The sequence below is a fragment of the Hemiscyllium ocellatum genome, chromosome 4, assembly GCF_020745735.1.
Source record: "Hemiscyllium ocellatum isolate sHemOce1 chromosome 4, sHemOce1.pat.X.cur, whole genome shotgun sequence".
Taxonomy (NCBI): Eukaryota; Metazoa; Chordata; class Chondrichthyes; order Orectolobiformes; family Hemiscylliidae; genus Hemiscyllium; species Hemiscyllium ocellatum.
In genome coordinates, this window is record NC_083404.1 from 142064653 (window position 1) to 142080836 (window position 16184).

At 50.1% G+C, this 16184-nt stretch overlaps 1 protein-coding gene across 2 annotated transcripts in view; it reads left to right on the forward strand.

Annotated features, from left to right (window-relative positions):
- Window positions 1-1338: 1338 nt before the first annotated feature.
- Window positions 1339-16184, forward strand: part of LOC132815146 (nucleolar transcription factor 1-like) — a 62487-nt gene continuing 47641 nt past the window's right edge. For both annotated transcript variants that reach the window (XM_060823956.1, XM_060823957.1), the window contains exons 1-6: window positions 1339-1570; window positions 12264-12374; window positions 13184-13359; window positions 14380-14463; window positions 14762-14917; window positions 15662-15726. In XM_060823956.1, the coding sequence (XP_060679939.1) occupies window positions 1354-1570; window positions 12264-12374; window positions 13184-13359; window positions 14380-14463; window positions 14762-14917; window positions 15662-15726 (809 nt within the window). In that variant the 5' untranslated portion in view covers window positions 1339-1353. The remainder of the gene's footprint in view (window positions 1571-12263; window positions 12375-13183; window positions 13360-14379; window positions 14464-14761; window positions 14918-15661; window positions 15727-16184) is intronic.

The following is a 16184-nucleotide window of genomic DNA, read 5'->3' on the forward strand; positions in this document are numbered from 1 at the left end:
GGGGGATTTAGTGATGCTAATGGCATTGAATGTCAAGTGGCAGTGGTTAGATTGTCTCCTTATTGGAGATGGTCATTGCCTGGCATTTGTGTGGAGTGAACGTTACTGACCATTTGTCAGCCCAAGCCTGCTATTGTCCAGATCTTTATGCAATTGAACATGGGCTGCTTCAGTATGTGAGGAATTACCAATGGTGCTGAACATTGTGCAATCATTGGCAAACGTTCCCACTTTTGACCTGGAGAGAAGGTCATTGATAAAGCAGCTGAAAATAGTTAGGCTTAGGACACTTTCCTGAGGAACTCCTGCAGAGATGTCCATGAGCTGGCATGTAGATTCCTGATGAAGGGCTCTGGCCCGAAACGTCGAATTTCCTGTTCCTTGGATGCTGCCTGACCTGCTGCGCTTTAACCAGCAACACATTTTCAGCCATGAGCTGAGATGACTGACCTCCAACAAACACAATCATTTTCCTATATGCCAGGTATGACTTCAAACAGCGGAGAGTCCTCTGATGCCTACCAATTCTAGTTTTGCTAGGGTTTTTTAATGCCACAATCATCAAATGCAGCTTTGAAGTCAAGGACTGTCACTCTCACCTCACCTCTGAAATTCGGCTCTTTTGTCCATGTTTAAACCACAGCTGTAATGAGTTGAGTTACAGCCCTGGGTTTTCCTGATGAAGGACTTATGCCTGAAACGTAGATTCTCCTGCTCCTCAGATGCCACCTGACCTGCTGTGCTTTTCCAGTACCACACTTTTTTGACTTTGATACTCCAGCACTTGCAGTCCTCACTTTCTCTCACGAGTTGAGAGGCCCTGGCAGAACACAAACTGGGTGTCAGTGAGCAGGTTATTGTTGAACAGGTGCTGCTCATAGCTTTTAACACCTTGCATCAGTTTACTGATGATCGATCGAGAGTAAACTGATGTGGTGGTTTTGACCAGATTGGATTTCTCATATACATGATCTATCTGGGCAAATTTCGACGTTGTCGACTGTACCGGAAGAGCTTGGCTCGAGGAGCGGCATGTTCAGGAGCACAAGTCTTCAGTACTATTGCCGAAATGTTGTCAGGGCCCATTGTCTTTGCCATATCCATCTGTTTCTTGATATCAAGTGGAGTGAATTGAATTGTCTGGAGACTGGTACCTGATGCAGGGACGGCTGGAGGAGCCCCAGGTGGATCATCTACTCGGTATTCCTGGTTGGGAACTGCTGTGAAAGGTTTGCTTTATGTTTTTACACTGAGATGCTGGTGAAGAGGTTGGTTGTGAAGTGGTTACGGGGGAGGGAGAGGGTTCAGGGTGACCCCCAGCCCCCTATAGAATCTATAGGCTGGGTATAATGTATGAGCCATACCATCACACTGTACATTGTCCGGCCACATTATAGATTCAAGGGAGTGAAGACCCATTCGAGATTGTCCCCGGGCGCGGGAACGAGCGTCGCGCGCCTGGGGGCGGGCAGCGGGAACGAGCGTCGCTCGGGCCCGCGCAGTGGGAGCGGCGCTGGCGGACGCGGGACGTCCCTGAGCGACGGCGGAGAGAGCGCGCGGCTTCCAGCAGGTGAGGCCGGGGATCGGGGCCCGGGGCCTGGGGCGAGGCCGGGGATCGGGGCCCAGGGCCTGGGGAGAGGCTGGGGATTAGGGCGAGGCCGGGGCCCGGGGTCTGGGTCGAGGCCGGGGATCAGGGCCCGGGGAGAGGCCGGGGATCGGGGCCTAGGCCCGGGGAGAGGCCGGGGCCTGGGAGCTGGGCCCCGGGCATGTCCCTGTCGCTGGGCGTCGGGCCTGGAGTGAAGCGGTGGCGCTGCCTCGGCCTTTTCTGGCGAGAGCCCGGGCCCAGTGGGCGGTCAGTGAAGTCCCGGGAGAGTCCGATTGAAAAACAACAACTGAGTACATTTGCACAGCACCAGGACCCTCCTCCCATCAGACTCGGCCTTCGTTCGCAAAGGGCACAGCAAGATCCCACAGAGAGCTGACAGTCCTCCTGGAAAAGAGGATTACACCCTGGGATACTCCATCCCTTCACCCGCTCCCGCCCTCCACTTAAATTCAACAAGGAATCACCATCCACCTCAACATCCCTCAGCACTGACCCTCCGACAGTGCCCACTCTCTCAGCACTGACCCTCCGACAGTGCCCACTCCCTCAGCACTGACCCTCCGACAGTGCCCACTCCCTCAGCACTGACCCTCCGACAGTGCCCACTCCCTCAGCACTGACCCTCCGACAGTGCCCACTCCCTCAGCACTGACCCTCCGACAGTGCCCACTCCCTCAGCACTGACCCTCCGACAGTGCCCACTCCCTCAGCACTGACCCTCCGACAGTGTCCACTCCCTCAGCACTGACCCTCCGACAGTGTCCACTCCCTCAGCACTGACCCTCCGACAGTGCCCACTCCCTCAGCACTGACCCTCCGACAGTGCCCACTCCCTCAGCACTGACCCTCCGACAGTGTCCACTCCCTCAGCACTGACCCTCCGACAGTGTCCACTCCCTCAGCACTGACCCTCCGACAGTGTCCACTCCCTCAGCACTGACCCTCCGACAGTGCCCACTCCCTCAGCACTGACCCTCCGACAGTGTCCACTCCCTCAGCGCTGACCCTCCGACAGTGCGGCACTCCCTCAGCACTGACCCTCCGACAGTGCGGCACTCCCTCAGCACTGACCCTCCGACAGTGCCCACTCCCTCAGCACTGACCCTCCGACAGTGTCCACTCCCTCAGCACTGACCCTCCGACAGAGTCCACTCCCTCAGCACTGACCCTCCGACAGAGTCCACTCCCTCAGCACTGACCCTCCGACAGTGCCCACTCCCTCAGCACTGACCCTCCGACAGTGTCCACTCCCTCAGCACTGACCCTCCGACAGTGCCCACTCCCTCAGCACTGACCCTCCGACAGTGCCCACTCCCTCAGCACTGACCCTCCGACAGTGCCCACTCCCTCAGCACTGACCCTCCGACAGTGCCCACTCCCTCAGCACTGACCCTCCGACAGAGTCCACTCCCTCAGCACTGACCCTCCGACAGTGTCCACTCCCTCAGCACTGACCCTCCGACAGTGCGGCACTTCCTCAGCACTGACCCTCCGACAGTGCCCACTCCCTCAGCACTGACCCTCCGACAGTGTCCACTCCCTCAGCACTGACCCTCCGACAGTGCCCACTCCCTCAGCACTGACCCTCCGACAGTGCCCACTCCCTCAGCACTGACCCTCCGACAGAGTCCACTCCCTCAGCACTGACCCTCCGACAGTGTCCACTCCCTCAGCACTGACCCTCCGACAGTGCCCACTCCCTCAGCACTGACCCTCCGACAGTGCCCACTCCCTCAGCGCTGACCCTCCGACAGTGCCCACTCCCTCAGCGCTGACCCTCCGACAGTGCGGCACTCCCTCAGCACTGACCCTCCGACAGTGCGGCACTCCCTCAGCACTGACCCTCCGACAGGGCCCACTCCCTCAGCACTGACCCTCCGACAGTGCGGCACTCCCTCAGCGCTGACCCTCCGACAGGGCCCACTCCCTCAGCACTGACCCTCTGACAGGGCCCACTCCCTCAGCACTGACCCTCCGACAGTGCGGCACTCCCTCAGCACTGACCCTCCGACAGTGCCCACTCCCTCAGCGCTGACCCTCCGACAGTGCTCACTCCCTCAGCGCTGACCCTCCGACAGTGCCCTCTCCCTCAGCACTGACCCTCCGACAGTGCCCACTCCCTCAGCACTGACCCTCCGACAGTGCCCACTCTCTCAGCACTGACCCTCCGACAGTGCGGCGCTCCCTCAGCACTGACCCTCCGACAGTGCCCACTCCCTCAGCACTGACCCTCCGACAGTGCCCACCCCCTCAGCGCTGACCCTCCGACAGTGCCCACTCCCTCAGCGCTGACCCTCCGACAGTGCCCACTCCCTCAGCGCTGACCCTCCGACAGTGCGGCACTCCCTCAGCACTGACCCTCTGACAGTGCCCACTCCCTCAGCACTGACCTTCCGACAGTGCCCACTCCCTCAGCACTGACCCTCCGACAGTGCGGCGCTCCCTCAGCACTGACCCTCCGACAGTGCGGCGCTCCCTCAGCACTGACCCTCCGACAGTGCGGCGCTCCCTCAGCACTGACCCTCCGACAGTGCGGCGCTCCCTCAGCACTGACCCTCCGACAGTGCGGCGCTCCCTCAGCACTGACCCTCCGACAGTGCGGCGCTCCCTCAGCACTGACCCTCCGACAGTGCGCCGCTCCCTCAGCACTGACCCTCCGACAGTGCGCCGCTCCCTCAGCACTGACCCTCCGACAGTGCGCCGCTCCCTCAGCACTGACCCTCCGACAGTGCGGCGCTCCCTCAGCACTGACCTTCGGACAGTGCCCGCTCCCTCAGCACTGACCCTCCGACAGTGCGGCATTCCCTCAGCACTGACCCTCCGATAGTGGCCACTCCCTCAGCACTGACTCTCCGACAGTGCCCACTCCTTCAGCATCGACCCTTCGACAGTGCTGTGCTCCCTCAGCAGTGACCCTCCGACAGTGCAGCACTCCCTCAGCACTTACCCTCCGACATTGCGACACTCCCTCAGCGCTGACCCTCCGACAGTGCGGCACTCCCTCAGCACTGACCCTCCTACAGTGCCCACTTCCTCAGCTCTTACCCTCCGACTGTGCAGCACTCCCTCAGCACCGAATGTCAGACAGGGCCCACTCCCTCAGCAGTGACCCTCTGACAGTGTGGCGCTCGCTCAGCACTGACCTTCCAACAATGCCCACTCCCTCAGCACTGACCCTCATACAGTGCGCCGCTCACTCAGCACCGACCCTCCGACCGTGCAGCACTCCCTCAGCACCGAACGTCAGACAGTGCCCACTCCCTCAGCACTGACCCTTTGACAATGCCCACTCCCTCATCAATGACCCACCGACAGTGCGGCGCACCCTCAGCACTGACTCTAGGACACTGCAGCACTCCCTCAGCACTGACCCTCCGACATTGCAACGCTTCCTCAGCAATGATCCTCTGACAGTGCACACTCCCTCAGCACTGACCCTCCGATAGTGGCCACTCCCTCATCACTGACTCTCCGACAGTGCCCACTCCTTCAGCACTGACCCTTCAACAGTGCGACACTGCCTCAGCACCGGCCTTCTGACAGTGCCCGCTCCTTCAGCATCGACCCTTCGACAGTGCTGTGCTCCCTCAGCACTGACCATTCGACAGAGCGACTCCCTCAGCACCGACCCTCCGTCAGTACCCACTCCCTCAGCACCGACCCTCCGTCAGTACCCACTCCCTCAGCACCGACCCTCCGACAGTGCCCACTCCTCAGCACTGACCCTCCGACAGTGCGCCGCTCCCTCAACACTGACCTTTCAACAGTGCCCACTCCCTCTGCACTGGCACTCCCTCAGCACTGACCCTCCGACAGTGCGACGCTTCCTCAGCACTGACCATATGACTTTGCGGCATTCCCTCAACACTGACCCTCTGACAGTGCGGCGCTCCCTCAGCACTGACCCTCCGACAGTGCCCACTCCCTCAGCACTGACCCTCTGCCAGTGCGGCATTCCCACAGCACTGACCCTCCGTCAGTGCCCACTCCCTCAGCACTGTCCCTCCAACAGTGCCCACTCCCTCAGCACCGAACGTCAGACAGTGCCCACTCCCTCAGCACCGAACGTCAGACAGTGCCCACTCCCTCAGCACTGACATCCGACAGTGCTCACTCCCTCAGCACTGACCCTCTGTGCTCACTCCCTCATCAATGACCCTCCGACAGTGCGGCACTCCCTCAGTACTGACTCTAGGACAGTGCAGCACTCCCTCAGCACTGTCTCTCTGCTAGTGCGGCGTTCCTACAGCACTGACCCTCCGACAGTGCCCACTCCCTCAGCAATGACCCTCCGACAGTGCAGAGTTCCCACAGCGCTGACCGTCCGTCAGTGCTCACTCCCTCAGCACCATCCCTCGAACTGTGCGGCACTCCCTCAGCACCGAACATCAGACAGTGCCCACTCCCTCAGCACTGACATCCGACAGTGCTCACACCCTCAGCACTGACCTTCCATCAGTGCCCACTCACAGCACTGACCCTCTCCGACAGTGCCCACTCCGTCGACACTGACCCTCCGACAGTGTGTCGCTCCCTCAGCACTGACCCTCTGACAGTGCCCACTCCCTCAGCACTGACATCTGACAGTGCCCACTACCTCAGCACTGACCCTCCGACATTGCGGGACTCCCTTAGCACTGACCCTCTGACATTGCGGCACTCCCTCAGCACTGACCCTATGACAGTGCCCACTCCCTCAGCACTGACCCTCCGACAGTGCAGCACTGCCTCAGCGCTGACCCTCCGACAGTACCCACTCCCTCAGCACTGACCCTCCGACAGTGCAGCACTGCCTCAGCGCTGACCCTCCGACAGTACCCACTCCCTCAGCACTGACCCTCCGACAGTACCCACTCCCTCAGCACTGACCCTCCGACAGTGCAGCACTGACCCTCCGACAGTGCAGCACTGCCTCAGCGCTGACCCTCTGACAGTGTGGCTCTCCCTCCTTTTACCCTCGGACAGTGCCACTTTCCTTCTGACAGTGCAACGCTGCCTCAGCACTGACCCTCTGACAGTGTGGTGCTTCCTCAATGCTGACCCTCCTACAGTCCTGCCCTTCCTCACCACTCACCCTCCAACAGTGCGCTGTTCCCCCCCTACCACTGACCCTCCGAAAGTGCGGCACCCCCTCAGCACTGATCTTCCGACAGTGTGGTAGTCCCTCAGCACTGACCCTCCAACAATGCAGCGCTCCGTCAGTGCTGACCCTCCGACAGTGCAACGCTTCTTTGTGGGTCAGTGCTGAACTGCTAAAGTTTCATCACCCGTAGAATGGAAAGAAAGAATAATTACATTGCTGAAAGAGGCTATTTACTGTTCTGTCTGGCTCTCTGACAGAGCAATTCACCTTTTTTGCATTCTCCCTTCTCCCCAAAACCCTGCACACTCTTCCTTTTCAGAGAAAGGTGAAGTTCTGTTTGGAGTGCCTTGATTGAAAATCTGCCTCCACTAAACACTTTGTTGATTCATTTCACATCCTAACCACTCAGTGCTTGGAAGCATTTTCCACCTTAAAACTGTGCACACTCCTTTCGATCCTTTTACCAATTGGAATAGTTTCTTCTACCTACTCCTCTGTTAAATACTTCAGCCTTCACTCTTGTTGTGTGGGAAATCACCAGCCTTGGAATCAGAGTCTGGGTTCAACGACAGAGTTTATTGTACACGGAAATACCGGAGCTCCGGGGAGAGAGGCACCAACAGCACAGTGGTCAGCTGTGGGTCTTCTCTCAACCCGGAGCACATGTCAAGATACTTTTATACGTTCTGCAAGATAATAGGTCAGTGATGAGGTTATGGCCTCTGTGACGTTGATAGTTTCGGTGCAGTCATTGTCAGTTCCAGCGCAGCCTTTGTTCATTTCAGCACGGTTATTATCAGTTTCACCACAGACATTGTCAGTTTCAATACCTGCGCTGAAGTCCATTGCTGTAGTAACAGGCATTAATCGCTCTTCCTGAGAAGGACAATTACTGCAGCCTTGGCTATTAGCACTTTGCATTGAGTCTGTATCAAACATTTAGCATTTCTATCAAAGGTGTTGGCTGGACCTAGACACTTTGGCAGGCAGTATATGCTACTCGTGTATTCTCTCCCCACCTGCCTTAAACTAATCAGCTAGGTTGTGAGTGCATTGTGCTGGCAGTCTGGTCGCCCCAGGCAGTATCTTTGTTTGTTCTGCTGTCTCTCCATATTGTAGTCTAGCAGCTATCTTGTGTCCTGATGAAGGGCTTTTGCCCCAAACGTCGATTTCACTGCACGTTGGATGCTGCCTGAACTGCTGTGCTCTTCCAGCACCACTGATCCAGCCATCTTGTGTGTCAAGTGACTAACTTATAGCTCAGCGGCCATCTTGTGTGTCCGTGTGCGTAGTGTCACCCTGCCCCATGCCGTCTCCCACTTCACTCTCTAAAGGAAACATTCACAGCTTCTCCAGTGCTTTAAAATCTCTTTGTCACTGGTGTCATTCTTGTGAATCTTTTTGTGTTCTGTCTAACTCTTTCACAGCTTCTTTGTAAAATTTGACACCCATAATAGGTCTCCCCATGTGTTTCCCACCAAAATGAATCATTTCACAATTTTATGCATTGCATTCCATCAGCCATGTCCACACCTTCCAACAATCTGTTTCTGTCATTTTGAAGTTCTTGTTCTGAATCAGAATTTTGAATTTATGCCTGGTCATAATACATATCATGAATATTGAATTTTTTAACCCAGAGGTTGCTGGAAATCAGGAACTTACTGCCTAAAATGGTTAGTAGAGGTCAAAACACTTAGAACATCTAAAAAATGTTACATGCGCTTTTTCGATGCTGAGGCATATGGTACATGTGCTGGGAAAATGAAGGTGGTTGTTTTGACCAGTGCAGATGCAGACCATTTTGTGTGCATGTAGATCTCCATGACGAAAACTCCAAGCAAACCTGCCAACCCAAAAAAAATCCACTAACCAGTATTCCATGTTTTCTGTCACTCAGTCAGTTTATTATCTGTGTTGCTGTTGTCCCTTATATTAATGAGGTATCACTTTCAAACCAGGTCTGCCCTTTGAAGTTCAGGTGCTGTTTATTCTAACATTGGGTAAAGTATACCGAGGGGATCAGAATTTGTGGCCTGTCCAAAATTATCTTTGAACTGAGTGACTTAGCTATTTCAGAGGTGGGGAAGAGTCAACTACATTACTGTGGTCTGGAGTCACGTGTAGACCAGACTAGGTAAGGACACAGATTTCCTTCCCTAAGTGACACCAGTGAACCAGATAGGTTATTAATGACAATCAATGATCATTTCATAGTCACCATCTAGATTTCAGTTTAAGATTTTATTGATTTTAAATTACATCAGTTGTAGGGATGGTATTTGAACACTTCCCCAAGAATTCACTTGAGCCTCTGGGCCACTAGTCTTGCTGATACCATCAAACGACTCTCACAGGTTACCTAAAAAGGATTTGCCCTCAAAGTCATTTTCATTTTCCATAATTCATCTGCATTTGTCCAAGACGTTGTTAATTTTGTCTCGAAGTATCACATTGAAAAGCTTCCCTACTGCCAACATTTAACTGATTGGCCTAACATCCTTTTTTGAACAAATGTGTAACAGTTGCAGTCCCTAAAACATTGGCACCACCCCGAATCTAAAGATAATGGAAAAATCATAGTCCCTGCTTTCACAATTTCCACGATGACTTCCCTCTGTATCCTTAGATGAATATCATCCAGGCCTGATGCATTATCAAGTTCAATTAAAGCCAGACTATTCAAAACCATCTTCTTATCAATTTTAAGTCCTCTGTGTGTCTGAATAACTTGCTCCTCCTCCTCTGTGGCCTGAGCAGCGTAGTCTTCCTTGATGAATAAAGATGTAGATTGTGCTTTAAATACCATAATGTGGAGGAGCCGGTGTTGGACTGGGATGGACAAAGATAAAAATCACAACACCAGATTATAGTCCAATGGGTTTATTTGGAAGCACTAGCTTTCAGAGCACTGCTCTGCTTTGAAAGCTAGTGCTTCCAAATAAGCTTGTTGGGCCATAACCTGGTGTTATGTGATTTTTTTTAACTTTAAGTACCATTGCAATGCCCCCAGCCTCAAAGTTTAAGTAAAATAAAGAACTGCAGGTGCTGGAAATCTGAAAGAAAAACAGAAATGTCTGGTGAAAGTCAGCAGACCTGGCAGTATTTGTGGAGAGAAAACAGTGTTAATGCTTTGAGACCTGTGACTGTTCATTAGAACTGAAAGCAGCTAGGAAAATAAGGTATTTATGCTGAAGATGAGGTCAGTGGAGAGGTGGGCGTGGAGGACTCATCCTAAAGTTTGGTGGGGTGGGGGGTAGAGATGAATCAGGTCAGCAGATCCTGGTTCTGTCATGAAACGGACTGCTTTCAGTGCAGCCAACCCATTCTCACCCACTGTTCGTCGTGTTACTTCTATCACAGCCTACCCATTTTGTCCTAGTCTCAGCTGCATTGTCACTGATTAAGCTTCTCTTCTGTCCTGGCCTCCTATCAATAATCTCCTTGTCTGCCTATCCCTTTCATAGCTATTTCTCTCTCACTCACGCTCCATCTCCACTTATCCACTCACCTTCCCCAGGCATGCCACCCTTGTTTTCAGTATAAATACTACATGTTCCTAGCTGTTGTTAGTTCTGATGAAACAATAATTATGCTTTCTCTGCATAAATGCTGCCAGACCTGCTGAGTTTCATCTCCATGTTTAGATTAGATTAGATTACTTACAGTGTGGAAACAGGCCCTTCGGCCCAACAAGTCCACACTGACCCGCCGAAGCGCAACCCACCCATACCCCTACATTTACCCCTTACCTAACACTACGGGCAATTTAGCATGGCCAATTCACCTGACCCGCACATCTTTGGACTGTGGGAGGAAACCGGAGCACCCGGAGGAAACCCACGCAGACACGGGGAGAACGTGCAAACTCCACACAGTCAGTCGCCTGAGTCGGGAATTGAACCCGGGTCTCTGGTGCTGTGAGGCAGCAGCGCTAACCACTGTGCCACCGTGCCGCCCACATGTGTAAATACCCTTTTTAAAAAATCTTTAACTAGCCCCACTCCTCCTCCTTATCGCCTTTTTATATATGACTATTGAGGACTTCTGAAGTTTTTGTTAGTTGTCAGTTTCTTCTCATATTTTCTCTTTGCTTCTGATATTTGTGTTTCAGTTCCCTGTGCACCTTCTGTCAGCTTGGTTCTCCATTATATGATCTACTTGATATCTGTCATGAGCCCAGTTTTTGTTCTTCACCTTACACCCTATCTCTGTCTTTTTTGAGAGTTGTGGACGTGTATGTCCTACTTTTCCTCCTTGTGAGATTGTACCCTGACTGTAGCCAAACTATCTATTCTTTAAAGGTAGCTTAATGTTCAGTGGTTTTGCCTGCCAACCTTTGAATCCAGTTTGGCTGGACCAGGTAAACCACGAAATCTTTCAATTCTGCCATTTTCTTAACGACATTTGGGACTTAACAGTAAATGCTGCCAGTGCCCTCATCACCCAAAACAATTAAGAATAAAATCTAAGTTGACTGTCTCCCAGTTAACTATTTCCAATCTGGATTGCTCCTTTTTTTTCCATAGCCAATCTAGTCTTATAATAGAATGTTACATAAATGTTTCCCTACTAATACTTAACCCACTTGGCCCACCTCATTCCAGGAACCAGGTCTAGCAGAGCCTTCTTTCTCAATGGAATGAAAATATCAATTGGAATGAGAATTTAGGAGTTCTTGCCCCTTTTTTGCCCTTAATGTAACTAATTTTCCAATTTGGATTTGGGTAATTAAAACCCCTATTGTAGCTACTTTATAATTTTTTCACCTATGTATAATTTTCTTGCAATTTTTTCCTGTTACATCCTTCCCACCGGTTGCTGGCTACAGACTGTACTGAGCAATGTCATTACACCAAATGGACTCTGTCCTTGACCCCTTTGGAATATCCTCTTACTCCAAGACCAACAATCCCTTTCTAACTCTGTATCATATCTTTCCTGAACACCTTGTATACATGAATATTTAATACCCAGTCTTTCCTTTTCTTGAACCAGGTCTGTGTTGTAGCCACATGTCAAATTTTCACTTTGCGATCTTCTTTACCACATGTATCGTAGAACATAGAACAGTACAGCCCAGAACAGGCCCTTCAGCCCACAATGTTGTGCTGACCATTGATCCTCATGTATGCACCCTCAAATGTCTGTGACCATATGCATGTCCAGCAGTCTCTTAAATATCCCCAATGACCCTGCCTCCACAACTGCTGCTGCGTATCGTATTCCTGATTTAAACTTTATTATTTGTCCCCTTACATTGAAACTACTTCATAATATTTCTTCCTTGGTTGCCAGCTATCTGTCTGTCTCAGTATTCTGTGTACCATAGTCTTTCTCTCCAGTATTGCAACATAGACCCTTGTGCCAAGTTAGTTTAAACCCTCCCAAATAACACAAACAAAACACTTTGTCAGGAAATTAATTAAATTGTTGTAATATTCATATGTGCTGTGAGGTTTCAGTGGACACGATCCCCTGATTGCCAACAGTTGGTAATAAACAACTGGGTTACAAACACATGCTGCTGACACCAGTGCTGAACTAACCACACTGCTTTCCCGATTCATCCAGCCTTTAGGTGGAACGCGAGAAGAGTGGTGCCGGAGGGAGCAGCTGACACCATGAATGGAGCCTCAGTGGTTTCCACGTCTGTCCAGACCATCTCCATTAAGGAAGAGGCCGGTAAGATTCACCCCTACAATCTGCAAAGGGGGAGCAGGAAGGTGGAGGTGGTGTGTAAGGCAGCAGTTAGTCTCATTTCAAAAAAATGATTTAAGGAGTTGAGAAGTTGCGGAATTGAATAGAGTAGTAACTCAGACATCATTCTTTCAAATTTAACCTCACCCTGTGACCTCTCTCTCCCTGAATGAACTCTCCCTGAGCTCCACTGCCTTGCTGTTTGTCCATTTGATTTGTTCCCTTTTAAGCATTTATTCCTCCGTCTGTTTCCTTTCAAGAGCAGTGACAAGTCGTCTGCTCTTCAGAAGAATTTGATCAGTTTGCCTTGGGTCAGGTACAGCAGCAGGTTTCTCAAATTCTGGCCTTTTAAATAATTCTAATGTTAACCACTGACCCAGTGGGCCTCAGGGCCAAACTTCCTGCTTGTTCACTTGCTCTTCCTTTAGGTATGTCTTGGAACCCATGGGAGAAACCAATTTCTTGGATTCAGGGCAAGTGAGGAAGTGTGTGACATCCATATGAGTGGAGCTGAAACATAATTTGTGAATAATTCCAATTTTATGTCAGGAGAAAGGAGAATAGAAATCTAAAACTTTATCCCTGGTAAAGCTGTTGAGGCTGGGAGTCAGTTGGAAATTTCAGGATTCCTTTTGTGAAGGTGTTGAGGGTGATAGAATCAAGCTGGATAAAGATACAGGTCAGCCACGATTGAATAGCAGAACAGATGCGAAGGGCTGAATGGCAACATCTTGTTCCTATAAACTGTATCTGTCAGATCAAGCTGTTAAATTAGTGCGGGGATTTTCTTTCAGATCTATGGAGTAAAGAAGATGTACAATGTTTGTTGGATCGGATAAAGAGCCTGATCCCAGAGGGAGACTGCATGAAGTACAAAACTACCGAGTCGCACTTCAACTGGGAGAAAGTGGCGTTCGGACCCTTCACTGGGGAAATGTGTCGGCTCAAGTGGCTGAAACTGGCCTCTGAGGTTAGTGATTACCTTTGTGACAGAAACCACACCATCCCAGGTCCCTCAAACCCACCCACTTACGTCCCTCAAGCCCAGTGCCTCTGTGTCCCTCAAACCCATGTAGTCTACACCGTTCTGGGCACACAACCGTCTTTATTGGCACCTTCTCCACAGTAATTAGGGTTAGACAATGAATAGGAGCAGTGTTAGTACATTCCAGAGCGCAGAATCACAGGCAAGCCTGCAGTGAGAATTGTAATTTGGACTCACCCACGTCCTGAACAAGTATGTACCAAGATACATTTATAACCTGGATGAAACTCGACTGTTACCAGATAGCTCCTGACATACTTCAGCTTTAACTGTTAATGATGGAAAGCTAAGCAAGGAACATGGCACTGCTGTGGTCTGAGCCAACATAGGTGGCGTCAAAAAAAGCCACTACGGCTTGTGATAGGAAAATTTCTCACCCTGGTGACCTCACAGGATCTGATGATTGCCCTGTCACCCCATGACCATAAAGATTGTGAAGAATATCCACCCAATCACCTGTCTGTGTCACTGGCTGAAATAGCAAAGGCTGTGAGGAAGTCCTCGACTTTGCAGTGCAGCATGGAAACTCTGTTTGACTGCATTCAGGCTGTGATATGCTTGTCTGAGAACATATGATAACTGAGAAAGATTGCTGAATTTTCAAAGGTAACTTCCAATGTTTCTCAGTGCCTCTTACTGTAAGGTGTGAACACATTGAAAAATAAACATTTCTCACATATTTCCTACAGCAGTTTTTTTTGTTAAAGTTAGAATGTGTTAGTTGACATCCATTTTCTAGTTTCAGTTTTCTCAGTTATCCTAAAGCTCCGCTTGACACAAACTTGTCAGCAGATTTTACTGGATTTCTTTGTCTGTCGAGTATTTCGGAACATTCTATGGCAACAAATGTAATAGTCTCCTCTTCTATTGTCTATTGATATTATCCTTTATTTGTCAAAGGGCTGGGAGTCTTTCAGTTCATATCTAACTTTCTCATTTCCTTAGATCAGAAAATATCGCACTCTGAGTGAGCTGCTCGCAGATGCTGTGGAGTTTGTGAAAAATCCATACAAGGGCAAGAAGCTGAAGGTAGACTCCAGGGTGTTCAGCCTGAGATCCCTGATACTGGACTGGTGGGGAATGATGCATGGGTCAGCTCTGGGTGAGCTGGCAGATGCATCTGTGTGTATGCTGTCAACACTGAGAGCATCCCTGTGAATTTCTGTCTTTATGTACCTTTGTGCATGTGATTTTACATGAAGACTTCAGTGTATGTATGAGAAACTGACTGCGGGGGTGCGTCATTTTGTGGCACTGGGTGTGTAGGTGTAAAACAGCAACATGATCAGTTGTGGGCTAATTGTTAAATTGTGCATCTTTATTTCAGACTCATCCCGATTTTCCGAAGAAACCGTTGACTCCGTACTTTCGATTCTTCATGGAAAAAAGAGCCAAATATGCTAAGATTCACCCAGAAATGAGTAACCTGGACTTGACAAAAATCCTTTCCAAGAAATACAAGGAACTGCCAGAGAAAAAAAAGGTGCAAGTGACCATTAGAAAAAGAAACACATCCTTGCATTTCAAAAGTTACTTTCATGGCAATTGAACATCATAATGTGTTTTTCAATGATGGAAGTCATTTTAAAATTATTCTTTCATGGATTGTGGCTTTCGCTGGCAAGACCAGCATTGTTGTCCATCCCTAACTGCCCCTTGAATTTAGTGGCTTGCTATGCCATTTCGGAGGGAGGTTAAGAATCAACCATATTGCTGTAGTTCTGGAGTCACTTACAGGCCAGACCAGCGAAGGAAGGCAGATTTCCTTCCTAAAAGGATATTAATGATTTTTTTTTCAACTGATTGTTGTCATGTTAATCACTGAAACTAGCTTTGGATTCCAGATTTATTACAATTGAATTTAAATTTCACAGCTTCTGTCATTTGAGCCCATGTCCCCAGAGCGTTAGCCTTGGTCTCTGGATTACCTGATGTAATCCTACATCACCACCTTCACCTTCGTACAGTTATGGTTCTAACATAAGAAACACAACCAAATTGTGTGCAGCATGATCCTAGTGACAAAAATGGGATGATGACCATGTATTTCAGTGATATTGGTTGGGTAATAAATATTTTAGGATAGGAGAGACCTCCTCCTTGCTTCATGTTGAGTTAGTGACATATGAGAAGGAAACACTTTCCATCTGATGAAATAAATCTAATGATGCTGTCAGTGTCAGCTGTCTCTCCCCATCTTAACCATATTCCTACTCCCTTTCTGCAGCTCAAGTACATTCAGGATTTCCAGCAGGAGAAAGGGAATTTTGGACAGGCAATGGCCAAATTCAGGTACCATTCACTGTTTTATCAACAACTGCTCTGAGTGTATGTCTGTCTGTCTCTCTTCAAAATCGTTCTTCTGATGGTCTCTGTAGTCAAATATCCTGCACGTACCTTCATCAAGACTACTGACAGGTGACTGGTACTTGAATAACTGCACATTAGTGATGAGCATTCCAGGATTAAATGGAAGTACTTCCAATACCATTCCCCCTCATTACTGAATGCACAGGTAATAATGCTGTGGGCCATCACAACACAACCTACAATCTCATGACTTGACAAATCCCTCACTCAACCGTTACCATCAGGCCAGGGGATCAACTCTAGTTCAATGAAGAGCGCAGGAAGGCTTGTGAGGAGCAGCACCAGGCATATCTAAAAGTGAGGTGGCAACCTGGTGAAGCTACAAAACAGGTCTACTTGTCGGCCAAACAGCATAAGCAGCAAGAGATGGACAGAGCTCA